This window comes from Urocampus carinirostris, chromosome 1, assembly GCF_059441175.1.
Source record: "Urocampus carinirostris isolate Australia breed hairy pipefish chromosome 1, RoL_Ucar_1.0, whole genome shotgun sequence".
NCBI lineage: Eukaryota > Metazoa > Chordata > Actinopteri > Syngnathiformes > Syngnathidae > Urocampus > Urocampus carinirostris.
This window is the reverse complement of record NC_142349.1, coordinates 56,499,554-56,526,934: the sequence shown is the minus strand read 5'-3', so window position 1 is coordinate 56,526,934 and position 27,381 is coordinate 56,499,554. Positions and strand designations below refer to the sequence as shown.

General features: G+C 37.9%; 1 protein-coding gene across 2 annotated transcripts in view; it reads right to left on the bottom strand.

Annotated features, from left to right (window-relative positions):
* gpc5c (glypican 5c) overlaps nucleotides 1-27,381 on the bottom strand; it is a 216,971-nt gene that overhangs the window by 16,771 nt on the left and 172,819 nt on the right. For both annotated transcript variants that reach the window (XM_088346410.1, XM_088346415.1), the window contains one exon: nucleotides 24,056-24,194. In XM_088346410.1, coding sequence (XP_088202536.1) covers nucleotides 24,056-24,194 — 139 coding nt within the window. The remainder of the gene's footprint in view (nucleotides 1-24,055; nucleotides 24,195-27,381) is intronic.

Sequence of the window (27,381 nt, the reverse complement as noted above, 5' to 3'; positions counted from 1 at the left end):
AGAATATGGATATTGTTTGATATATTCCCGTTAGGGGCAAGTAAGCCTTGATCACCATGCTTTGTTGGGTTATAGTCATTCTCATTTCTTCTGGTATTCTCATTCTGCTCTTCATTGTCATTTCCTGTTTTGTTTCTGGTTTCTTTTTTTATTTCATTAGCCAAAACTACCAGTAAGAAAGATTCTAACTTTTTATGTTTCTTGTTAGAATACATTTAGATTTTCTTTGAAATTGTTGCACAATCTGGTCGTTTCTCCACTCTACTTCTCCGTAATGTAACTTGTTGACACTCCTTAATATTCAATCAGCCCACACTTCTCATGTTCCTCATTAGAATATGGTTTCATTTTGTATGAGAGTAGTAGCAGAGTTTGTTGTGTCTCCTCTCTACATAATAATTAGTCACTCGACGCCAAACTATTACATTCAATCAGCCAACACTCCTTGGTGGAAAGATTCCAAGCATTTGTGTTCCCCAAATTAAGATTTTCTACATAAGTTCTAGATCATTTTCGTTAGGCGGACCAGATGAAAGCCTAATGGGCCGCATGAGGCCTGTGGGCCGTAGTTTGCCTACCCCTAACTTAATGAGTTCTCAAAACAAAAACAAAAATAAATAGAATTTCAGAATCTGGTTTGCGTCTTCTAGATCGCTCCATCCAAGACGGGCTCCTAAACGAGCAAAAGGGGCCCTCTCATCCAGGCCAGCAACCGACCTAGCAACGGACATGGCTGCACGGCAACTGCGAAACGGAATCCTCTCTATGCCTCGTCTGACCACGCCGCTCTTTGGCAGGATTACGATTTACTCCCCCAGGCAAACACAGTAACACGGACAGAAACAAAAAGCTAAAGAGGCCCAGAGGGGGCGCCCTGACCCCCACCAGTCAATACAACATTCTTAAAAGGAAGAAAATCAAGGGGAAAAAAAATCGTTTTTCGGCTGGGAACAGCTCACAATGGGTCTCAAACAGACATTTTCTTTGTCTATTGTTTTATCAATTCATCGAGAAATTATGTTATCAAAAGTCTCAAGATTGGCAGTATATGATGCATTAATTATTTTCGGAATGTGCTAACTGATTCAGTGTTTATCAGATAAAAGGGAAAAAATAATAATCACGATCCAAAAGTCCAGAAGTTGAAATTCCAAGGATTTAAACAATTACTCGTAGTAACTAATCGATTATTAAAAATGATGACTGTAAACTTTGGTAATCAGGTTAATAATTATTTGTTTATTACAAAAAAGTCACATTGTAAGGGTGAATTTTAAATATTTTTTATATACATTCAAATATTTTAATATTTTTCGCGCAATAATTCACAAAAAAGGCAATACAAATATTTGAATGAATTAAAAAAATACAAATAAACATGATTTAATGGATAAAAACCTTTTATGAATTGTTTTCATTTTATCAAGAAAAACAAGTAAATAAATTGATAAATACAATTTATATCTAATTCATTTAAATAAATATATTTGACATGTTTGTCATTATAGAAAAAAATCATGGTGTGATCATAAACGCAAAAGCAGTTTTAAACTATTATATCCAAACTATTTTTAAGCAATAATTCAAGAAAAATACTTAATGAATGATCTTAAAATGCAGTGACAATTTTGTCAATTTGAACGTTTTGGAAAAAGGAAAAAAAATACAAATTAAATAAAAATCATGAAGTCATTGAGAAAAACAAGTTAGAATTAAGTTAAAATATGGTGAAACTAACGTCATCAAATTAATATAATTAATATGTAATTCAGTGAAATAACAAAGGTAAGTTCTTTTTTTACTTACAGCATGTTTTTCATTGTAACACAAAACATGGTGAGATTGTTAACACAGAAGCAGAACTCTTTCCCACAATGTCTTTTTAGCTTGATGTGATTTTAAAGATCTCCCCTTACCATTCAATCAGTGTCGTCCCTGATTGTGTTTGAGCGGCATCACATCTGTTTTATTGTGATTTAGTGAGTTTTATTGCATTTTTTGGCTGATAATAATGGGTACAAAAAATTTTAGTGAGAAGGGTGAGGAAAAAGAGAGAAAAACGATTTAGTCTGAAAAGAAAATTATCGCAAAATACTAAAATTAGGGGCAGCACGGCAGCAAAGTGGTTAGGGCGTGTGCGACAGAGGTCTGAGGTCATGAAATCGAACCTTCCTGTGTGGAGTTTGCATGTTCTCTCCGTGCTTGTGTGGTTTTCCTCCGGGCACTCTTGGTTCCCTCCCACATTCCCAAAAACATGCATGTCGGGTTAATTGGCCGGTCAAAATTGTCCCTAGGTGTGAATGAGCGAGTGAGTTGTCTGTCTCGGTGTGCCCTGCAACTGGCTGGCAACCTGTTCAGGGTGTCCCTAGCCCACTGCCCGAAGATAGCTGGGACCAGCACCGCCGCAACCTTACTGAGGATAAGCGGTGCAGATAATGGAATGGATGGACTAAAATTAGGTACAAGTGTCTACCATCGAAGCGCTTCATAAAGGTATGGTGAATGGTGTAATATTAATTTTTATTTTATCGTTATTACTGGTAAATAAATGTTTAAAACCAACACATTTAAATAATTATCATTGTTTAGATACACACTTTTTTATATTTTGGGTATGTATTTTCTTTAAAATTTGGCCATTTTTAAGCGCTATTAGGCCAACATTTTATCTCAATCAAAATAAAGCTTCATTCATGTGTAATCAAATCAAGTATAATTTAGTATTACTTAAATTTAACACAGAAAATTGTACTTGTTTTTTAAAATTTGAGTGAAGTACAATTTTCTTGTATAGTAAATGTCATATATTAATATTCTTATTCTACAATAGAAATGGGACATAACGCAGGCAAAGCCACCCAAGCCATCCAATGTCTCATGGTCATACTGTGTCCTCTTGCTCCCCTCTTGCTTGATCTCTGCTGCTTGTCACCCTGATTACACAATCAAGAGGGACCACATCTCATTTAATTGTAATTTAGTATATTTTATTGCCTTTTTTAGGAGGTCAGCCTGTATGTCATTTAGGCTTATAGGCAAGTAATACGGTTCTATACATGAATTTGTTACTCATGTTTAACATGCATATACAATTGTACGTTTTTTTTTTTTTTTACCTGTGGTATGGAGGCTTCGGAATGGATTAGCTAGATACCATAGGTGTCTATCCCCTTCAGAAAATTTCACCTTGTGATCCCCACTTCATATTAGATTAATGTTGTATCCCTCTATGTATACAGTAGAGTAATCCAGGGCTATTTGACACTTCGGTTATCACTGGTTCACTGCTTTGTGGGTTTTGATTTGAATTGTCTTTATTGTCAATAATATCAACGTGTCGTGATTTGTGTTCTGTAGCAGACAGCAGATAGTTGTATGTGTGTGTGTATGTTGGGTGGGCAAGACTGTTTGTTTGTGTGACTGTGATAGGCTGGTGTATCCTGTCAGCCAAACAGCGGGCGGGGAACCCATGTATTTTTACCTTCATGCACTGTAACCTTGACTTAAGTTGCTTCTTAATTAGTAATTTTGAGCCCTCATTTTTGTGCTCTGGCAAGATTTTTTTGTGCGCTGAGAATGTGCGAGCATTGCGCAATTGCGCACCCGCGCAGCTTATAGGGAACACTGGTTACATTACTCATGAAACAGACGACCTGGAGCTACAACTCGTGGGAAACCGCTCCAATCGGGAAGGGTCTATTTTAATCATTGAGGAAACCTGGCTCACACCAAGGATACCCGATACTACAGCGCAGCTAGCCAGCTGCTCTCTAAATCGCTTTCTTACACTGAAAGGAGAAGCCCTCCAATTCCGTTGTACTTATGCAAAACGACAATAAAGACCGTTCATCCAATTGCAATTCTGTTTTCTATGTTTTATTTGTAGAGCTATAGTTTTTATTTTGTTTATCGTATACGATCGTAGGATGTCATCTCGGGGTAAGTTTGACCAATAGGGCTTTAATGAAGGGGCAATACAGCTTTGCGGAACTTCACCTTTTGCAGGGTTCTGTTCCCCGTTGACCATGCTAACCGAGGGATAACAGTAAACAATTTATAATATAATATTTATTTGTAATATAAATGTTTCTGCAGCATCACACTTCCAACCCACTCACTTGCATTCCCCTTTTCAAACTCATCGAGGAAAACGCTTTACGGCCCCCTTCGGAGCATCAATTTGACAAGCACACACAGCTCACAAACCGCGTTGTCCCATGGAAACGCCTTTGGCAGGTGCTACTTTGTCCTTTCAGATCGGGACGGCGTGAAGGATAGCGGTGTCATAAAACGTTATAGAACGTCTCCACTTTAGCGGGTCTCGACGGTCATCAGGGCGCCGTCTGCTCGCTAATACGGCAAGAGAGCCTGCGCCGAGGTGAGGAGGTGCAAACGCCGTGACCGGCCTACCATCAATTCCACTCATTTAACTTGTTTCCCGTTTCATCTTCAAAGTGCTAGTAAATCACCCGGTTGTGGTATAAATGTTTGATTGGGAGGAGGGGTGGATGGATACTTTGATGTGATGTTTTGCATAAAGCAGTTTTCAAATCAAGACAGGGCTCAGAGCGAACTCTAAATATCCGTGGTGAGTCATAAAGGGGCGTCCACAGGACAAGGCACGCTCATTCTAATACAGTAATCCCCCAGGTATTGCGGATATTGGGGGGCAGATTCCCCCCACGAAACGTGGAAATCAGCAAAATAGAAACCTTAGTTTACGAATAACATCCATATTTATAAATTATAATTAATTTTGTTGTTTTATTGCATAATATTATGAATTAAAGACCCAATTCCACTCCAAATTGCATAATACTTTGCCGTCGTCATCATGTGTCTGTAATGGAAAATTGCATTCACTTTCCGGTTGTGTTCTACAGAAATAAAACAATTCTCAAAAGCGCCAGATAACCACTAGGGAGTGCCAAAAACACACGTTTGGCTACTAAGCAAGTTTAGGGAGTGGAGAGATCCAGTTTGTTGGTGATAGAAAGCATCCCCTCTTTAGCCAATCAGAATGCAGGATACGATGCACGATGAAAATTCCCAAAGCAGTGAACCAGCGAAAACTGAAGTGTGAAGTAGCATAGTGTCTCTGTATATACAGACGCTCCCCTACTTACGGCCATTCGACTTATCCTACATCTACCTAGGAGTGCAACGTATAATCTCGTTGTACAAAATGTTTCAGAACATTGATATCAATGACAACAAAGACAATTGAATTCAATAGATTGATCAATTGCAAAACAATGGATACAGCGGGAATCAAACCTGGGTCGTGGGAGTAAAAACCTAACCACTAAACCACAAGTAATACAGATGGCATTCAAAAGGCGTTAGATTTTATTTATTTATCACACTATTTTTAATTCACTGTACAAGAGACAGAAGTTAGATGGATGATACTGAAAGTTAGATATAAATGCAAAAATGCCCGACAAAGGAAACAACTCTTAGGTTTGACTTAAAATAAATCGGACTTTAAATTACATTATATAAATACATTGTATATTTTATGTTGGTACTGTATTTATAACCATCTGGGTGGTCTTGGGAGTAGGGCGCCCGCCCCAAGACTGGGAGTTCGCTGGTTAGAGCCTCGGCCCAGTCATACCCAAGACAACATCGGTACCTGTTGCCTCCCTGCTTGGCACTCACCATTATGGGTTGGGACTGGGGGGTTTAATCACCAAATAACTCCCAAAGATAGGTATTGCGACACATCAATTGGGTTAATCAAGGGGGCTGGAAATCCCCTCCTCTGAATCAATTTGCCAAAAAAAGAGTCACGAATGCAAAAATGTGAGTGTGTTCTTGACTCAAGCCGCCTCCCACTTGGGGAATATGGCTGCAGTATATACATACTCTGTAATATATACATGCATACTGTGTTTATAGTTTATGTTATAAATAAATGAATTTAAATACTTAGTCACTTACAACGCTTAGTTTAAGCTGGAAAAACTGTGATAGCTCATTACACACAAGTATGTGTTATGCATTAATTAATACAGTATTTAAGATACAACACTATATACATTAGTCTGAGAGTGAGCGCTGAAGCATGTGAGCTACAAGTGACGTAGGCTAAAATGTTTCAAACATCCTCACATGACAAAAGTGCCGTGCGTCAGGAGAAGCATCACCTGTCATAATGGAAATATATCATTAAAATAAATGGCAAAGTCCCTTTTCATTTACCCGCACACTTAAATATGGATTTTTAGCTCTGCCAAGCAAGCGATGAGTAAGATGTAAACATTTAGTTATATAACTGACTGTGCCTCACCAGACACTAACATCAGTGCATAATGCTCAGAGCCGTGAGTAAACTTAAATAATTAGTTGGCTTGCTTGGGGATCAACCCCTTATCTCTGTGTTTGTAAGGCGAGTGCTTAAGTAGGTGAGCTACTGGAAATATCGATTAAAATGAAGTTATGCACATTTGTTTCAAGCATGGGTGATTCATAAAACAGTAAGTGAATTTAACATTGTTTCAAGCATGGGCGCCTACCGCTTAAACCCAGGGGTCAGGAACCTTTTTGTCCCAAAGAGCCATAAACGCAAAATATTTTTGGAGAGATATATACCATACACATTTCAGTCTCCAGACAAAATCAAAATTTTCAGCGCATTTAGTTCACCGTGAAACGTTAGAGGGTGTGATACAATTTATGATATAGGATTAATGACAGAGCCTGTGTCCCATATTAACAAATAACCTACTTTAAACTTGTCTCCCTTCCATACAGTTGCCATGCCGCCCAATCGGCCCCGCCCGTGTGGCGCCAGCTGCGGCTCGTTGACAGATTGGCTCTCCGTCTATTTAAGCTCAGTGTGGTCTTTCTTCTTTTGTCAGTCCGTCAACAAACCTCTGCCCCGCAAGACGTGGGTTTTGAATCGGTCCTGTTTCCTGCTGGCATTTCTTGTCTGGTATTGTTCACGTTTATTTTTGTTCTGTTTAATATTGGTTTCCAGTTTCGTTCCCGTCTATTTTTGTTCTGTTTATTATTCTCTCCAGTTTTTGTTCCCGTCTAGTTTGTCCTGTTTTAATTCGATATGATGTTTCATTATCAATCCTGTCTGTCCCGTCCTGTCACCTATCGACCCCATTGTCCGATATCTACTCGAGCAATTGGTATCGATCTTGTCGGCCTCTGGCTTCCTATCATTTCACGCGAGACTGCTGCCTAACGTGCATGACTCCCCATTTCCCGTAAAAGAAAAGGCTTGTGTGAGAAACGTCACGCATTTAGGTCCTGATCCTGTTCCAGTTCTTGACAAAGGCTCATTTTAACCTTCATTTTTTTCATAAATAATGGTTTCAAAACAAGGTGCAGACAGATTTAATTTGTAAAAAAATGTCACAAAATACTGTAAAGGAGGATACTGACATTTACCTTTGGTGCAGACTTCGCTAAGCAGAGAGAAGTGCACCGTGTAAATACCCACCTCCCCACACCCCTACCGCTCACCCAATCCAATTGTTCTGTGTACTTGGATCGCGTTTCTGGTTGGGTAGAGTTTTTCCTGTGAGTTTTTATTATAAGGTGTCTCAAGAGTGAGCCTAAATTGTTCGATGGGATTCCATATGAAGGCTTATTTAGCGATGTACAGCCAAAATAGGGTCGGTTGGTGTAACACCTTGAATGTAAACTGGATATTTTCATACTGGACCGAAGCAATCATATTATTAGCACCGCGGCATCTATTCGCGCATTAGACTCGACTCCGTGCTAATCAGAATTGGAAAGTTATATATGCGATATGCTTTAATATGATTTTATCTCCAAGCCGTATGTAGTCATCAAGAGCCATATTTGACCCGGGATCCATAGGTTCCCGAACCCTGCTCAATAGAGTGAGTGAACTTAAATTTTTTTAGTTGACTTGGCTTAGAATCGAAATTGTGGTGATGTGAATTTAACCGAGCTGTTACATGGTTGGTTCAAGAATGGTCACATAACACTGAAAACAGTGGGTGAATTGAAATATATTAAGTTGGAGTCACATCGAAACTTCAACCCTATTTGTGGAAGACAAGTGTTTAACCAGGTGAGCTACTGGTTATGTGTAATCAAATGAGCTGGTGCAAATCGGTTTTAACAATAGTCACATAACAAAACTGAGTGAACTTAAATAACGTAAATTGGTTTGGCTAGGGATCATTAATTATAACTGTGTGCAAAGCAAGCGCTTAAATAAGTGAGCTCCTGTGGTTGTTGGAAAAAAGCTGAGCTGGGGCATATGTGTTTGAAACTTCTACATATATCGTTTCAGATTGTGAGTGAACTTATATCATTTAAGTTGGCTTGGAATCGATCTTGTGAATGTGAGTGAAAGGCGAGCTCTTAACTGAACCTAGGACATTGTGTTCTTCTATATCAGCTGGTCAGCAGATGTATCAGCTGTATCCCGATCGGACCTTATCATTATGATCGCCATTTCCTATATTTCCTGTATACTTTCATCTAGAGTTTAAGGGTCTTAAATATTGATGCTCCAGGGTATGGTGAGCTTTAAGAACAAACAAAGAAGACTTCGCTTGGACCTGGTCCACAGGTGGATATGGGAGTACTGTAATCTCTTGTTTATCGCAGTTAATGGGGACCAGTATTCTGGAACATGAGAAAATCCACCAAGTAGCGCCCCCCAGTGTCAATTTGCGCTCTGCCGGCCTCCGCTTGCTGTAGTAGATGGTCAAACAGGGATAATGCAGGGCTCCTACAGCTTGAGGAAAGTTAAATTCAAGATTTTTTTAAGACTTTTTTTTAAATGCCTTTTGAAATCAAATCTAAAGCCAAGTCAAGAAAAAACAAAATTGAAACAAAACTCCATTTGCCTTGTTCACATTACCTGACACAGCATTTAGCCAACAACAACCACTTCTCATTAAATTTACACTTTCCCATGGTCCAAAGTAAAAATCTCTGTCTGAAGTTGCTATGTGTGTTTTGGGTGGACCTAAGACATGCGTCTGTTCTGAAAGGCCCAAATGAAACCACATCACTGTTTTAATAGTTCTGTCATTGTGATAACGCCATGTTGCCATCAAAGTATATTATTTGAATTATTTAATATACAATTGATAAATGTTACTAAATCTTTTTACTTAAAAAAATACATCTTATTAATGTGTTCACGTTTTTAAACTTCCGAAAATTGGAATTTATAGAATGATATATTCAATGCCTTTGAATACTTTTCAAGGATCTGTGGGAAATATTTAATTGTGGCCGCACGGGGACAGTTCGTTTTAGTATAAAAGAACAGGAAATAAGCTGCCACACATGACCCAAATTTGCGCTCTTGCTTCCTGGTCTCACTAATAGTCTACTGGAGATAATGGATTGTCGCCACAAATGTAGATTAACTTTTGGTGGGCCAGATTGACGTGCTTCTAAACAAAAAAGTGAATTCTGCTGTTCCCTGCTCGCAGCAATAGTAGACCAGGGATAATGAATTGTGAGTTCACAAGTGCTGTTGAAATTAGGCAGAAAGAAATGGGGTCAATGCGTGACATAAATATGTTCTACCCACCTCTGCTCTCAGTAAACTGGGAATATTGAATCATGGCGGAAATAAAGTAACGACAAGAAAAGAGTTGTCATGGCCGACAAAAGTGCGGTCTGCAGGGTCCTGCTTGCAGCAATATGCAATCAGGTATAATGGTTCCCAGTCACACAAGTGCAGTTCAGTTTTTGGGGGACACAACGGCAAAATGGAGCCGCCAGGCCTGACACAAATCTATTGTGCCCGTCTCTGCTTGAACCAATATATGATCAGGGATAATGGATCACGGTCGAACATGCACAGTTCCCTTTTGGGTAAACAGAATGGCAAAACATTGCCCTGCCAGGCCAGAGTTTGCTCTGATGGTCCACGCTTTCAGCAATAAGTGATAATGGAATGTAGCCGCACAAGTGCATTTAACGATTTGGTGGACAGAACGCCAAATAGTGCTGCATGGCCTGACAAAAATAAGTATGCTAGTCCCTGCCTGCAGCAAAATGCAATTAAGGATAATGGATCACGGCTGCACAAATTCAGTTCACTTTTTGGTGGACAGGATGGCAAAAAAGAACCGGCAGGCCTGATAACATGATGTATGCTGGCCCCTGCTCACGGCAATATGCGATGTGGGATAATGTATCACGGAAGTAACAAGGGATTACAGTATATACCTTTAGGACTCGGATGTTACTCATACTTATATCCATCTGGACCTTTTGGTTTCGGAACAACTCTCTCCCCACTTTTTTATCTGACTTTCGCCTTCCATTGTTTTTCTATCAACTTCCATCTTGCCCGGCGGCGTTTTCCCTTTTTTGTCACGGCTTGGCACACTCTGCCCTGTGGTTTTATCGCAGCAAGAAAGAATTTTTGCTGCGAGGGCTCCCTAGGTGCACAGTCATCAAAGCGTAATGGTTCTCATTAACCGGCATCATCATTTCCTTTCTAAGCAGTGTCAGTAGAACCTTTATGATAACCCCCCCCTTCGGGCCTCTCAGCACTCCTCGGGGACTCTGGTCTGGACTCAGCGAGGATTTTGCTGGCAACAGGTCATAAAGCAGAGGAAGTGTAAAGAGTTACTACCTGATACATTTGTGAAATTGATACGAAGGATGGTCACTTGGAACTTTATGACGTGGTGGGCGACAGGGCGTTTATAAATGTCCTGTCCTCAATGTCTTCATTTACAGACGGTAGGAAGTAGCATTTGGAGGACGGCTAGCTTGCGTTCGAGTCTCGTAAACGCAACTTCAGTGGGTGGAAATTGAATTTAGGTGTCAGCATAACTTGTCTGACTAAACTTTTCAACCGTGAAATACAGTAGACCCTTGGGAACACGGCAGTAATCCATTCTGAGTAGGGGATCGTAATGGTGGGGTATAAAAATCTACGTGAATTCTCAACATTTCTAAGCCCTGATAACCCCAGATAAGAATCATTAAAATAACAATATAGTACATAGTAAGTACAACTTATATGTAATATATGTGTATATGATTAAATAACATTATATATAAGTGAACATACAAAAATTAAATTTTATTTGCCTTTGATGTGACGTGAGCAGGTACACTAGAGTTAGTGGGTGGATGCCGAGGGTCAGGGAGACGGCTTGCGAGGATTGTCATGCCATGAGAAGATTTTGTTGCTCAACTAGCCTCCTTATTTTCAATAATTGCCTCAATTTTTGATCGACTACAGCTATACACCTTAGCGAGGGTAATGAGTTGTGTGACTTCTTTGTATTTCTTGATAATCGCTAGCGTTGTTTCCATGGTTATCATTTTTTTGCTTCTCCCTTTAGCATCACTGCACATCTTATGACTAATAAATACAGTATTGTATCACACTAACTCACAAAATCTTTACGAAACACATGATTTTTAAATAAACAAAGATAAAGTCATTGTGGGAGGGAGTTCAGCCAATTACATATCTGGAGCTTCTGAGGCCGTCGCAAAGCATCTGTTGTTAATGTCATATGGTGGATGATAAGAAAATCTTTTAATGTTTATCCGGAATCCGCTTGCAATGAAGAATGCTTCTAACGACAACGTGGTTTTATTTTGAATATTCAACCCTTGCAAAGAGGATTGCTTATGATGCCAGGGTTGGGTTGTTATGACTATTATTGAGAGACTGCGCACTGATATTCTCTATTTTGACTATTGAACCCTTGCAATTAAAATTCTTCATAATGCCAGGGTTTGGTTATTTCAACCATTATTGAGCACTATTGTTTGTATTGTTGTTACTGTCTGATAATCATGTTGCTGTTCTTTGATATCCACAACCGTTAAGGTTTCTCTGCATTTTGTAACATACTGTAAATTGCTAGGCTGTAACTTAGATTCTTCTGTATATTCTGATCACAGACTCAACCAACTGCAGGATCTAAAATTTTCTTCTCCACCAGTTTATTAAGGCCCGACTGCGATTTGGCTACAGGGCCTAGGGATCGAAAAGCCCCGAGTCCACAAAAACATTTCTTAAGAGTTGTGAGGTTACGCTGAGAAAATAAAAGCAGACATTCCTTTCTTATTAAAAAAAAAACCCCACAGTAGATAGATAATCAGGGACGGATACGAATTCCATTCTGATCGAGACAAAGCAAAGAAAAACAGCATCCTTTTTTCGGGATCCACAACTTGACTCTTTCAAACTCCTAATAAATGCTTGGGTTAATTCAACATTAGTGCTGCATCAGGTATCCAAAATAGGATCCGGCGGCAATGAGCCAACTTAGCATCGATCTGTTGCATTGACTTGTATGTTAAATGTTTACATTAAAGTAACGCTACAAGAGTCACTTCATTAAGTGATTGAAATATCAATAATGTTGTCCAATTTGTTGGGAATTGATGTTGCAATTAGAGCAAAAACGTGTGTTGAGGGCCATCCAGATGGGACAGGGTCTTTAATGCAATCATCTCCGTTGATGTTTGTGTTTATTATGTTCATTAGTTGGAATCGCACGCTTGCAGAAATGTAATTGTTGTCTTGACAACAGCGCTCAACGACACAGTAAGAGATGATCGAGAGGGAGGCGGTGTAAAGACTGAGGCTGAAAAAACAAGAATATTTTACGAAAAAGAACAATGTGGATGTGAAAATAGACCCAAAAAATTGTTAGTCATGATCAATTAGCGTATTCATGTTTTCAGTCACAATGGTAACGATTATTGTTAGTTTTCTTTAATTTTGTAGACGAACAAGGTTTCCGCTGGTCTTATCAGTTCGGATTGGATCCAGTTTGAACAAAGATACTTTTATGCAGTGAAGAATTCCAGTCTCTTAGTTACAATTTCCTTAGTATTTTTGTCCTTGGGACCGCCCTCCCAGTATAAAAGCAGTTGTCATCCATTTTGACAGCACACTTGTGAATTTGACAAGCTATTGTCCTGCAGCTGGGTGTTTCCCAGGCCTTTGAGCCAAGGCACACTTTTTTAAATCCACATATCTAAAGGCATACACTCAGTCACCAGTTACATTTTTTTTTAATCTTAATTTATAATGTTGAATTTTTGTGGTCACCACGGCTTGGGAAGTACTACAGGTTATTCATTTTGATTAATAATTGTGCTGTTATTTGGGATTGCGTTATATTTCTAACCAAATGTTTCCTTTTAGGTTTATTTTTAATTTGATCTTTTTTTCCTAAAATAATGGAAATGGGAAAAAAGCCAATGACAGCCACTTATTTTTTCTCAGTTTTGTTTAGTAAGATAAGAAAATAAGGAAAATCAGCAACATTTTGTGCAAGATTTCTACTTGATTACTTTTATCATTTTTGTGGTGCAATCTTAAACAGATACTTCAAACAAAATACATTATTTGATTATAATTCACTGTACTATCTCACAAACAGATAATTACCGTATTTGTGTACAGCATGCACTTGTGTATAACGCATAACCCTAATTTTTGATTAGAAATTGGTAAAACAGTTTGTTTTACTTTTTCTCAGCTCAAACTAAACATTGTAAGTGACAAATATTGAATATGTGCAGCTATGATTAAAATATTTTATTGACAATGTAAACTATGAACACAATACCAACAAAAAAAGTAACAATTTAATTTAATGTCCTTCAAATTTCAATTCATCATAAGCCACACCAGAGATGTTTCTCTTGTCATGCCTTTTTCCATTGATTTATGTCTTTCACGACGACTTTCTGTTTGGTCCATTTTCTAACATTGATCTCTGGTGGCTTGACTAAAACAGTGTGATAATGAGATCAAAATGAATGCCTTTTCATATGTCAACTGTATCACTGGTGATCTAGTGGTTAGAATCCGGCGCGCTCCCCTGCGTGACCCGGGTTGATTCCCGTTGCATCCAATGTTTTGCGATAGTTTTGACTGATAAGTCATTGAAAAAATACGGTAATATACTCCTGTAACACCTAGTTAATAACATACACCCAAACTTTGGGTTGTTTTTAGGTTAAAAAAGTGCAAGATACACAAATAATTACGGTAGAATATGAAAATAAAAAATAGTAACCTGCTGCCACCTACTGATATAGATGAATGGGCAAGACACTGAATCCCCAATGCCTCCGATAGCCTTGCATGGCTGACGCTGCTATCGGTTTGTTAGTGTGTAAATGGAAAAGTGTGAAGCACATTATAAAAAGCTTTTTGGGACGTCTTCATTGACTTGAAAAGTCCTATATAAATGCAGACCATAACCATAACCATGACAGCTCTGATGAATGGTAGGAAAAAAGATGCAGAACCATGGCATGCATTTTTGGGAAATTGTGAAATTAACTGTGGCTTACTACACAAGGTATCACGGCACACTTGGCGAATGTCACGGTTGCCATGGCGCCCAATTGGCCCCGCCCGTGTGGCGCCAGCTGCGGCTCATTGACAGATTGGCTTTCCGTCTATTTAAGCTTAGTGCTCTCATTCTTTCTTTGTCAGTCCGTCAACGAACCTCTGCCCCGCAAGACGTGGGTTTTGACTCGGTCCTGTTTCCTGTTGGTATTTCCTGTCCGGTATGGTTCCCATTTATTTTGTCCTGTTTCATATCGGTTTCCAGTTTCGTTCCCATCTAGTTTGTCCCGTTTAACTTTGATATCCTGTTTTGATATCATTCCTGTCTCTCCTGTTGTTTAATATCAGTTTCCAGTTTCGTTCCAGTCTAGTTTGTCGTGTTTATTTTCAATATCTTGTTTTGATATCAATCCTCTCTGTACCGTCCTGTCCGGTATCGACCCTATCTCTCCGATATCTAGCTATTGGTATCGATCTCGTCGGCCTCTGGCTTCCCATCATTCCACGCCAGACTGCTGCCTAACGTGCATGACTCCCCATTTCCCATAAAATAAAAGGCTTGTGTGAGAAACATCACGCATTTGGGTCCTGATCCTGTTTTGGTTCATGATAAAACTTCTGAGATACTCCTCATCCGAGCCGTTCCGTTTGTCTTCCTGATCACAAACTACGTGACTTTTTTGCAGCTATCTTCATTCGTGTCTTGCAGTTGCATAACAATAAATAAATCACAGCAAACAATGCCAGTTCTTCCAAACTTCAGTGTAAGCAAAAGCCTTCACGGTCATGTTGATCTCAGCGAGTGACAGATGGTGTTTGTTACACATAAACAATCGCTCTTCTGATCCCTTAGCAATGAATGCATTAATGAGCTAGCTACAATATAAATAGTTGTACCATGGGAGACTGCGGGACCGGTCCGGTCCAAAACAGCCGAGGAGGAGGCCATGATAGCTCGGGGCGGCGAGCTAAACTACGGTTGACTGCAGATTCACTGATTTATTCTCCCGGCTTGGCAATGGCGGCTCTTAATGTGCGCGCCTTGTTTAGTTGGCACATAAAGTACACTAACATGTCTCCGGGCAAGGGTTAGCTTGTGAATCACCATTAAGCAGGCGGGGAATCATGCAATGTGACTGGATGTGCAAATTGGGCAAGCGAAAAAAGAAAGGATTTTCCAGTTTTGGCCTTCAACGGTTAATGGACCGTGTTTTTTTATGTAATGGGTGGAAAGCCAAGCGAGTAATATTCATGTTCCTTTTTTTTATTCTTGCTCGTTTTTGTGGCTTTTAACAAAAGCTGTGCAAGGTCCTGTAGTATTGTATTCATTTATTCATTTGCCTCCACCTCAAACAATCCATGAGTGACAAAATAGAGATTTTGGGATATAAGAAGAACACAGCTTTCTGACAGACAAAAGGCTATTTTTTTGGAGTACAACCCTTTTGACCCAAAGCAAAATAAAAGCTAAATATGTATATATCTTATATATTTTTCTGAAAGAGCCATACCATATATTTTAGAACAAAATTCAACAAAACCGCCAAACCTGCTCTCCAGACAAAATCTATTCATTCAGCACATTTTATTTCACTGGGTGACTTGAGATGATTTGACAACATTTATGAAATAATAATAATGTCTAAGCCTGTCTCCCACAACAACAAATGCTGTGTACCACTTTAAACGTGTCTTCCTCCCAAAGTTATTTAAGATCGTTGAGGCTGATTTTGACGTCAATTTTGTTTCATAAATAATGTTTTCAAAACCACCTGCAAGCAGTTTTTTGGGGGAAAAATCTCACAAAAAAACTGCAAACCGAAAGTTCAGGGATGTATTTCCATTCAGCACTGTGTGAGAGAGAAGGGAGCGTGCTACAGTATGTGTGCCCCCCTACTGCTCACCCAATCAAATTACTCTGGGTGCTAGGCTGGCCTTTTGGGGTGTTTACAGTTTGTTCTGTGGGTTTTTATCATAAATTCGCTCAACGGAGAACATACATTCTTAGTGACCTTCCACATAAACGTTTGCTTGGCGACGTAGAGCCAAAACGGAGTCTGTTGACACCTTGACTGTAGTCAAGATTGTGCCCTTTACAAACTGGACCAAAATCGACATTGAGCATATCGATTGTAATGCTACAGGGGACCATTTGCACAAGTAGCATTTTATCTTGCGAGGTGTATATACAAGCCATAGGTTTCTGACTCCTGGAGTAGAAGACCACACTATTCTTTTTGTTGAAAGGAAAAGGAACGTTTTCAATGTTGAATACAACAATGCTAGTTTTTGGCATACAAGAAAAAGCTACTGTTTGTTGTCTCGAATGCAAGCTTTCCATGCAGAAGAACACACAATTTAGGCTGTAAAAACACATTTCTTACGGCACAGAAAAAAAATCTTCATTTTTAGCATAAAAGAGAAATCTTTACCAACGTAGACAAACATAAAACTAGTTTTGGTGTGGAAGAAATTCACCTTCCATGCAAAAGGTGCTAGTTTTCAACTGAAATAAGCAACTATATTGCCATGCTGCTGAAATTCTTCCATTCCTTTCTCACTCTTCGTTCAGTTAAGACTCCCATATTAATTCATTCGGTTCAAGACTTGCAGTGATGCTAATGGGAGAAGCAAGATATTCAGAACAATGGGAACAAATCCTTAGATAATAAAGGTATAGGCACCCAGGTCTTGATAAGGAATATAGTCATAACCGATTGTGACAATTAATGGATCTGAAAGAGCGCACTTAGCCACGCTGACCATACTTTCCCATGACTAATCTTTTTGCAGACAATGTTTCACTACGTTGATATCAATGACAATAAAGACAATTCATACATCTTACAGCGAGCACTAAGCCACGCCCACCATAGATACGGTACCAGTGTATCACACGCGGAGCACATAAGGCGGCCGAAACAACAGCGAGCGACTCTCCTGATGGCATAGCAGTAACATTTCTCCCTTATAGGAAGTAACATTTCTTCCTTAAAGGATTCAAAATAATCTTAGGAAAATTAATGAGAAATATTTAGAAAGTAGTGCTTGGAGATGGGCCTAATTCACTATTCACTCTAGGTTTCTATTCCTCTCTATATGGCAATTTAACTCTGAGATTTCACACTTCAGGACGGATTAATGTCGTATCATTATTTTTTTATTAACAAATAATTGCTTATTCATTTTTAATTACATTTTAAAGTAATATATTACATTAGTTCATAAACAATTATGTTCGTAGAAAAACATCTAGCCACACCTACTGTCTTTCTCGGGACGGCCCCCGGAGGACACACCCACTCAACCATAATTTTCCCATCCGTCTTATCCAATTTATATGGAATTGCATCTTGTAAGCCACATTAGAGGGTAACTCTGTGTTTTTTTTACCACATTACGTTCCGACACGACTCGCGTATCCCGTCGTGAGGGAAAATTAAAATCTACGGGGAGTCTCCAGACCAGCTTCTCATTTTCGCTCGTGAATTTCCACATAACCACCTTGCAGTGTATTTTATTCCAGTCAATGGTCTGTACAGCGCAACAGCTCGTGACCACCGAAAATGAGCAAAACATTGTCCGAGGTCCGCCAAAGTCGGCTCTCCGAGTGATAAAAGAGACAGTGAGTCGAGTCTGCTCTCTGTAGATTAGCAATGCTCATTAGTTTGCTAATGAAGTCTTTTTCGCCAGAACAATCGGCGGTCGTGCCCCCTTTTAACTCGGACCTCGGGACTTTGTCACAGCAGATGGGAAGGGAAAGAACTCTTAGATCGCTTGGAAAACACTTTAACCCCGGATCCTTAAGAAGTATTAAACAAAACAAAAAAAAAAAGATTAACATTGGGGTTATATTAGATTGTGAAGGACTTTAGCAAGATTGTGATCGCGAAAATAAAGACATCGTAAGATGGTCACTGGAGGCGATTTTACTTTGTTTCGTCCTGAATTTAGATCATGGTTTTTCTAACGCAGCAGCTTGCCACAGACTGCTGTCACTGTCTTGTACCACGGACAGACTGAAGAGTTCATTTCTTCCTCATGCCATGAGGCTCTTTAAGTCCACCCGGTGGAGTAAAGGCCCACATTAAACCACACCCCCTACATTGCATATTACCGTACTTTAATTGCAGTGTGTATTTTATGTAGCACTATTTAAATACTCTATACAACACGCTACAGTGGGTATTAGCACGTCACATTGGGTATTTGTATATTGTATTCCTTTTGCTTTATTATTGTATTGTTCTCAGCGAAGGGATGCTGCTGGAAATGTGAATTTCCCTGCGGGGATGAATAAAGTATCTATCTATCTATTATCTATCTATCTTTAGCAAAGAGCATCGATTTGGTAGCTAGCTTCGCTTTAGCCTCTCGCATCAATTTAGTAGGAAATGCTAAATAACTTGTCACGGAACGAAAGGCAATCTTATTCTGTTCTGGCTTGATAGTCACTAATAATTTTCTGTTCTGGTCTAAATGTAACTAAAAATTTTGCTAAAGCTGAAGGAGGCTATGATCTAAAATTAATTTGAATTTATGTATATTTTTTGAAGAAGTATTGCACACGGTTAGAAACAAATAACAAGCGTAATTCAAAAACCTTTCAAAAAATTTGCAATTACTGTATTTAATTTATTTAATAAAAGAAAAAAAAGAAAAATAGATTAACTGAAGATCATAAGTTTGGTATTAAAATAATTAACACCAACAATTAGCATCCGACTTGAATCATTTTTGTATCGCAATTTTGTTTTGAAAAAGAATTAGCATCTAAAATCGACCTGAACATTTTTTTCCGACAGAAATCGTATTGAAATAAAAAGAAATAAATAAACAACGCAGGATTTATTTAAAAAATATTTTGCAAAAAGCCGCATTTATTGGTTTGTGCCAAAATGAATCAATGTTTTTTTCAATCGTAATGAAATCAAGATCAGAATTTTATTAATGAAGATAAATTAACACCGGATTTTTGCGAGGGGTCACACGGAAATAAAAATAAATTAAGAATCTAGGCTTTATTCACAAACCTTTGCAAAATACATTTATTTTTGTCACTAAATCAGGCACCATTTTTAAAAAAAATCATAAATAAATCAAAATCGGAATTTTGTTTTGGAAACATATTCAACACTAAAAATTAGCAAACTAAAATGACTTCAATATTCATTTGTTTATTTATTTATTGCCAGATAGATCGTACTGAGTTACAAAAAAACACAAATTTGTCCCAATCTTTTTTTTAAATCGTCATGACATAAAGATTGATATTTGTTTTTGAAAAAATAAACACCCCAAATTAGCATATGACTTGAAGAATTTGTACTCAGGAAAAAGTAAATAATGTGGGCTTTATTTAAAAACCTTTCTAACACGTCACATTCATATGTTGTTTCTAAAATAAATTGGTCACCATTTTTTAAGTGTAAAACATCAAGATCATTATTTTGTTTTGAAAACTTTGAAATTAAATAAACGGAGATTTTTGGTGAGAGACTACTTTGATTGTGAAAAATAATGCGGAAATGATTTGAAAGCCCTTTGCCATTTATTTAACTGTGCTATATCGAAATAGTCTAATTTTTTGTAAGATCGTGAATAAATCTAGAACAAGGGTGTCAAATAGTAGAAAAGAAACAGACTAGAAAATTAGAAAGTAAAAAAGAAAGAGAAAGGGAGAAAGGGAGAGAGAGAGAAGATGATTAAAATGAAGAGCAAGAGAGAGAGAGAAAAGGATAAAAGAAAGAGAAAGCGAGCAAGACCGAGAGAACGAAAAAGAGTGAGAAAGAAGGAGAAAGAAAGAAGACAAAGAAAGAGTAGAAAACAGAGTGCAACAAAATGAAAGAGAGAAAGAGAAAGACAAATGAAGCGATAAGGAAAGAGAACGTACAAGAGAAAAAGAGAGGGAGAGGCAGAAAGACATAGAGAAAGAAAGAGAGCAAGCGAAAGAGTGACAGAAAGATAGACAGAGAGAAAGAGAGAAAGATAAAGGATGGACAGAGATGGAGTGAGAGAGACAGAGAAACAGAGAAAAATAAACTAAAAGAGAAAGAGTAAGAGAGAGAGGGAGAAAGGGTGAAAGAAAGACTGAGAGAGAAAGAAAGACAGAGGGTGGAAAATAACTCAAAAGAGGGAGAGAAATAAAAAGAGAAATAAAGAGTAAGATAAAGAGAGGGGAAAAAAGAAGAACCAGAGAAGGCGAGTGTAAAAACAAATCTAGCTCCATTTGCTTTGTGAGTGGCGCTGTAGTCATAATTTACTCTTGCATTTCTCTCGGTGTTGTCTCGCAGGCTGGATTCAATGCCTTGGCAGACCTGATTTAGCCCGCAGGCCTCATGTTTGACACCTGTGATGTATTATTTTATTTTGAAAAAAAAAATAACTAAAACAATTAACATCTAAAATTGACTTCAGAAGAAATATGTTTTGAAGAAAGACCGTACTGATCTACAAAATGAAATGAACAAAAACGTTTCCAAACATTAGCATTTATCTGTCTTGGCTAAAACAAACCAAACGTTCAATGAACATACAAGCCTCACCGGTTATCGATTTCTACTTTACACAGCCAGCGAGGGCTTTTGTCCCGTAAATCTCGCCCATGTGCCGGCTTGGATTGATTTTTTTTTTTTTACCACTGCTTAGCTAGTGCCAAGCTGCTAGCCATTGAGCTGCAAGAAAAGCTAGCACATTTTATCCGCGCGGCAACAAAAGAGCAGGACCGAAACGATTCTTTCGGGCCAGAGTGGAACCGGCAGCGTTAATGGCTATTGATTGTCAGCGGCGATAGCTATTCAAAGACATTTCTTTGCTAGCAAAGTGAGGAGGCGATAATTATTGATTAGGAAATGTTTCTAATCAAGACTTGTATGACGAATGGAGGATTGTCTGTTTACTGTACCTTCAAACCGATCAATTGAGTTACTCATTGAAGACATAAAAGAAAAATAATTGATAACAATTGAACCTGGATAGCGCTAGGCGAAAAATTAAATAGCTAACGGAAAAGGAAAGAAACATACATGAATTGCAATGGTGTATAAATATTTCGTTTTACGGAAAAGGTTCGATTTCAATGGAAGATAATGTTAAATTTAAAGGAGAAAAGCTAGCATTTGGTGAAGAAGAATTCAAAGCTAGTTTTCGGGGTAGGAAGACGAAACTCGACTTCTAGTGTACAAGAGAAATCACATTTTTGGAGTAGAAGAAGAAAACACGTTTTTGGTGTAGAAGACCAGGGTTGGGTAGGGTTACTTTATCTGGATTCCTTTCAATTACTTTTGGATTACTCAAATACCAAATATGCTACTAAAAGACAAAAGAAACTAAATATGAATAAAAATATGACTCTTTGATGTCCAGCAAAACTAACATAAAATGCGACAGAAACAAAATGAAAATAAATCCAAACAGCTTGCCAACATCATTTTTGCCGTTCCATGTATTCCAAGCCTGCACGAAAATTTGTAATTTTATTCATATTTAGTTTCTTTTGTCTTTTATTAGCATATTTGGTATTGGAGTAATCCAAAAGTAATTGAAAGTAATCCAGTTATAGTAACCCTACCCAACCCTGTAGAAGACGACAATGTTAGTTTATGGGGTAGAGAAAACTACCTTGTTTTTGGCGAGAGAATAAAAAGTTATGATTTGGAGTTGAAGAAGACTAAAATAGTGTAGAATAAAGATATAGTAGTTTGGGGGAATAGAAAGAAGAACCTAGCCTTCTGGATTACAAGAAAAAAAACTATTTTTGATGTACGATATAATCTTTTGTGGTAAAAAGAAGAAGCTCGCTTTCTGAAGTACAAGAAAAGGCCAATTTTTGTATTAGAGGTAGACAATGCTAGTTTTTAGACAGAAAAAAGGGTTTGATGTAGTGGAAGACAATGCTAGCTTTCGTGGTAGAAAGAAGAACCGAACTTCCTGGCATACAATAAAGCTACTTTTGTGAGACGAAAAAGACGATGCTAGTATTTACGACACAAAGAAGAAGCTAGCTTTCTGGCGTTTAAAAAAGGTATTATTTGGGAATAGAACAAGACATCACTATAGTTCGGATTAAAAAAAAATGTGTCTAAAAAGTTGATGCTAGTGTTTCACTTAGAAAAAAATATCCTAACTTTCTTGTGTAGTACGAAAAGCTAATTTTAAAGAGGAAGACAAGGAAAAGGTTTTTAGCTCTCCGAAACGGTTTTTGGTTCAGAAGAAGAAAATGCTAGTTTTCAGGGTTATAAGAAGACCCTAGCTTTCTGGCGAACCAAGAAGGTATATTTAGGAAGAAAGAAAAGAAGAAAACACCAATTTTTAGATGAAAAACAAATAATGTTCTTTTAGAAAAACGTGTACTGGAAACTAGTGTTGTATTCTTCGACAAAGGAGAAGAGAAAGCCGATCGAGATTCTATTTTTGGGCATAAAAGAAGAAGCTAGCCTGATCTGCCTTGTGGTAAAAATATAAAGTGGTCTTGAGCCCCCTCTACAGTTCAACATGTTAATTGATCTGGAAAAGAAAGTGAAAGCAGCCAAAACATGGAGACTGTAAAGCGCTACAGAAACACGGTGTTACGCTCTGCGAAAATTCCTCCATTTGTTGTTGCTTTTCGACAATTATTGTCTGTAAGTATGAAATAGATTGCGATAACTTTCTGGATATACTGTTTTGTTTATTGTAGGATTTTGTACACGTTTACGTATGATTTTGTTTTAGCCTGTGTTAGCTTAGCACGAAATGTTTCTGTATAGTTAGCAGGCTAACGGCACTTTTTGTAATTTTGTTTCAGTTTCACAACGGCCTTATAAAGGTAGTGGTCCAGGCCATTGTCTGAATAAACAGCAGTGTAAAGCAAAGAAGTCTGGTTGTTCAAGACGTTGTTTGCTAACCGTCTAGTTTATTCAACTCGGTGAAACTTGGGAGCAAGGGCAGCATATAGCCTGTGGCGCAGAGCAAGACGACGCTATTTATAGAGATAAAGAAGCCTGTTTTTAGAAAAGTTGCTAATTTTCGTCACTGAATAAGCTAGCTTGAAAAAGATGATGCTAGTTTTTGGTTCAAAAGAAGAAGCTAACCTGTGGTGTAGAAGAAGCCAATGCTAGTTTTTGGTGATCAAGAAACCAGTTTATAGAACATGAGCTCATGTTAAGCATTGCACAAGCTAGTATTGTGCAAGCTACCTTGAAGAGGAAGACAATGAAATATTTTTGAGAATTAAAAGACGAGGGCTTTCTGGAGAAGACAATAATTTTCCAGTAAAGACCACCCACATAGTTTGTTTTCTTCCCAAATCGAAAAAGGCATATTTCTAACTTTAACGATTGTACAGAATGTATCGAACACTATTTTTTTCATTGAGTAGATATTGAAAATTGGCAGTAGCTAGCTAACTTTGCCTCTCCGGTTCTAAGTCCAAGTTCGCAAACTTTTTTCGTGTTAGGACATCGGAGATCAAAGCGAAGTAACACGTCTTATCTACAGTATGACTCTTTTGAATCCAGTTTAACCTCAAGTGAACAACTTTAATACGTCATGTGTTGTTTTTTTCTCTCCAACTCTAAAAATACACTTTAGCGGATTAAACTGTCGGAGAAACCAATATCAAAGGCATCACAAGCCCCGACAACTCCATCGCGTGTTGGCTCCAAACTTGTTGTGTCAAGTTCTGAAGAACTTCCACACAGCGTTTAAACAGACACTGAAAATGTTTTCTTTTTAAGTCATGCTAACGTTAGCTTGCGCGTGACTCACAGGTTGCTTCCGCACCGTCTCCGGAGGCTTGACATCCATCTTCGTCGTCACAATCCCCGCCACTGCCGTCAGACTCGCCACTGCCCGGTTCATCCCAGGCTTCCATCTGGCCGAGATTTGGAAATTTCTCCTGGGTTTCCTGGAACAGAAATTGTTTCGATAGTTTCACTATAAATCCAAATTTTTTTTTACAAGAAATTGATTTTGCATTGCATGCGATTGGCTGGCAACCGGTTCAGGGTGTCCCCTGCCCACTGCCCGTTGATTGCTGGGAAGGGCTCCAGCACTCCCGCGACCCTACTGAGGATAAGCGGTGCAGCTAATGAGATGAGATGAGATTTCGCATTGTGTAACTTCTATGATTCTAAAACCCCCTGCCACCGGTAACGAGAAAATCTCATTTTTGGGTGTGTAACTGTAAGAAAATGGTGTCTACTGGTGTCATTTACAGCCCGCCAAAGATTTCCTTTAATGGCCAACAGACCCCAGGATACAGTGACCCCACCCTATGACGTCTTTACTGTACTATAAGACGTACACAAGAAATTATCTTGTGAGCCCAAAAACTTCAATTCCATGTAGAGTTACGTGTATAAGATGCATGTCTGCTATTGATCAATGACATATGATGACACAATATGCCATTGGCTGAACTCCCCCCCACAATGCCTTTCGGTCTCTTCGTTCAGTTCATAATCTCAGGTAATAAACTTAGAATTTGTTTAGCTAGAGGTCCCAAGACTTGAAGTGATGCTAAAGGGTGACAACAAAAAATGATAACAATGGAAACAAAGCTTGAGATAATATGTAAATAAGAAAGACTTACATCCATTGTTGCTCTCACTCGGGAATTGTACCCAATTGAGACCGAGACAAAGATTAAGGTTCTTTCCACCAAAAAGTGAACTGTACTCCAGCGGCAACGATCCATTATTCTCAATCACGAATAGCCGCAAATTGGGGATAGCAGATTGTATTTTTGTCGAGCCATGAGACACTTTTTGCCGTTACTGTATTCCTACCTAAAAAGAATTGTAATTGTGTAGCAGCGATCAATTATCCCCAATGGATCATCGCTCCGAACAGGTACCAACAGAAGAGACTTTTGTCGGGAAATGTGTCATTATTTCTTGCCTAAATGAAATGCTCGATTGTAGCTGGGATACACTATTCCTGGTAACTATGAGTAAGACCATGGGTGGATAGAGGGCATTTTTTTCCCCGGATCAGGCTGCTGAAGCAAGCCATTGTGGCCTGCCTAAAATGAACTGCGCTGTTTTGGCCGCGCTCCATTATCCCCCCTCGACTATTGTTGAGAGCAGGGCCGAGAGAGTGAATTTGTGTCAAGCGTGGCGGTTCTTTTTTCCCCGTTATTTCTGCCTAAAATGAACAGCACCCATGATGGGGTAATCCATTATCCCAATTGACTACTGCGCATGTTAAAAATCAGGGGCGTACTTTGCGTATTTTCGCATATCGCAGCAGGGTTCTGGTACCCATTAATTGCGATAAATGAGGAATTACAGTACGCTTCAAATAATATATAATCCTTTATTTTTTTAAGAAACTTTATTTAGAGATGAGAAAAACAGAACAAAAAAAACAACAAGTCAAAAAACAAAAACAACTTAACCTCTCTGAAAATAAATAGGAAGAAGCGTATGTTTATTTAATCCTGCCCCTTAGACCTTCTTAAAAAACTGTGTCCCACAGCTAAGATCTCCTGTGTATTTACATTTACATACAACAAACGAATATTAAATATTATATATATATGTATCTATATATATATATATATATATATATATATATATATATATATATATATATATATATATATATATTTTACAAGACAATACGTAAATAATAGAAATAGTAAACCTCTCTTAAATTTCTAACCATACAATTTTTTTTTGATTTTCCTTCTTTTATTAAAGCCCCATTGTGTAATAATTGACCACTAGCTGGCACTGTTGCCAAATGCGAGCAAAAACTAGTTCAACAGCATGTGACAACACCACAGACAAACATGGCGGCGACTTAAGTAGAGATTCTACTCATGAAAATGAAATACAAATTTCAGCACCTATAATTTTTTATAAAAAAAAAAATCATAATGGTACGATAGTTCAGGTATAGTTGCGTAGTATTCAGATAAATGTTTTTGTTTTTCTCTACTGAATTAAATTAGTATTGCACACTGTCCCTTTAAGGAAAAATAGACCATAAAGGAGCAGAATTGGAAATTGTTTTTTTTTTTCATTTTCTGCTGTTTTCATAATTGTTTCACTGCAAAAAAAATGTACCTAATTAGTAGGACATTTTTCTCTAATTTCAGATATTTGAATTTAATATGTAGGAAAATGTATATTGGAATAAATGGTAATTATTCAAAAATATCCCACCCCCCTTTTGTGTACTGTTACCCAATGCTCAATTTATTGCACACTGGTCATCCTGGAAGGGGGATTACCACTAGTGAGGCCCCTTCTCAAGGTTTCTCATTTTCCTCATGCTGAGGTTTTGAGTTTTTCCTTGCCCGCATGTTGGTTTAAGATCAGAAGATGGTTTCATTGTAATTCTGTGCAGCCCTTTGAGACATCTTGTGATTAAGGGCTATACAAAAAAATGCGACTTTAATTGTTCCTTTTTTTCAGTAAAAAAATGACATTAGGTCATTTTGCTGATTTAAGGTATGTTTTCCAATCCAGGTTGATAATACTGTATTTCTTAAAATGAAAAAAAAAAAATCCTGTGTGGTCTGTTCATTTATTCTGGGTACAGTGCACTTTGATATTTCTGCTCCGAGTAGGGGGGGTGTGGTATTTATTTACAGTATTGCTTTACAGTAAATTACTCGCGTACTATGGTCTACAAGGAACGGAAATAGATTGGTATTATGTAAAGTGTAACATGCTGACTCTAAAATGAACGTTTATTTTTAGCCTTTTTTTAAACTATCTCCAATACTGTTTTTCTAAATAAAATGAGCAAAATATGCTGTCTACTTTAGTATACTTTTCCTAGTTTCTCAGTAAAAAAGATCAATAAAATAATTTTCCCCCCTACAAATATTAAAAAAAAATCCACGTAAAATGAGCAAAAATTTAACTCATACATTTTGATAAAATTTTGTGTATTTTAAATATAATATATCCTTATTTTAGAATATGTTATCACATTTTGGAAGTATTATTTGTTTTATGTTACTATATCTTTAATCTTTTTTCTAGCGGACTAAGAAAATAAATATTTCAAATTAACACATTTACAAATATTAAAATTATTCTCACCAATATGGTAGATGTAATTTTAGGAATTATTCT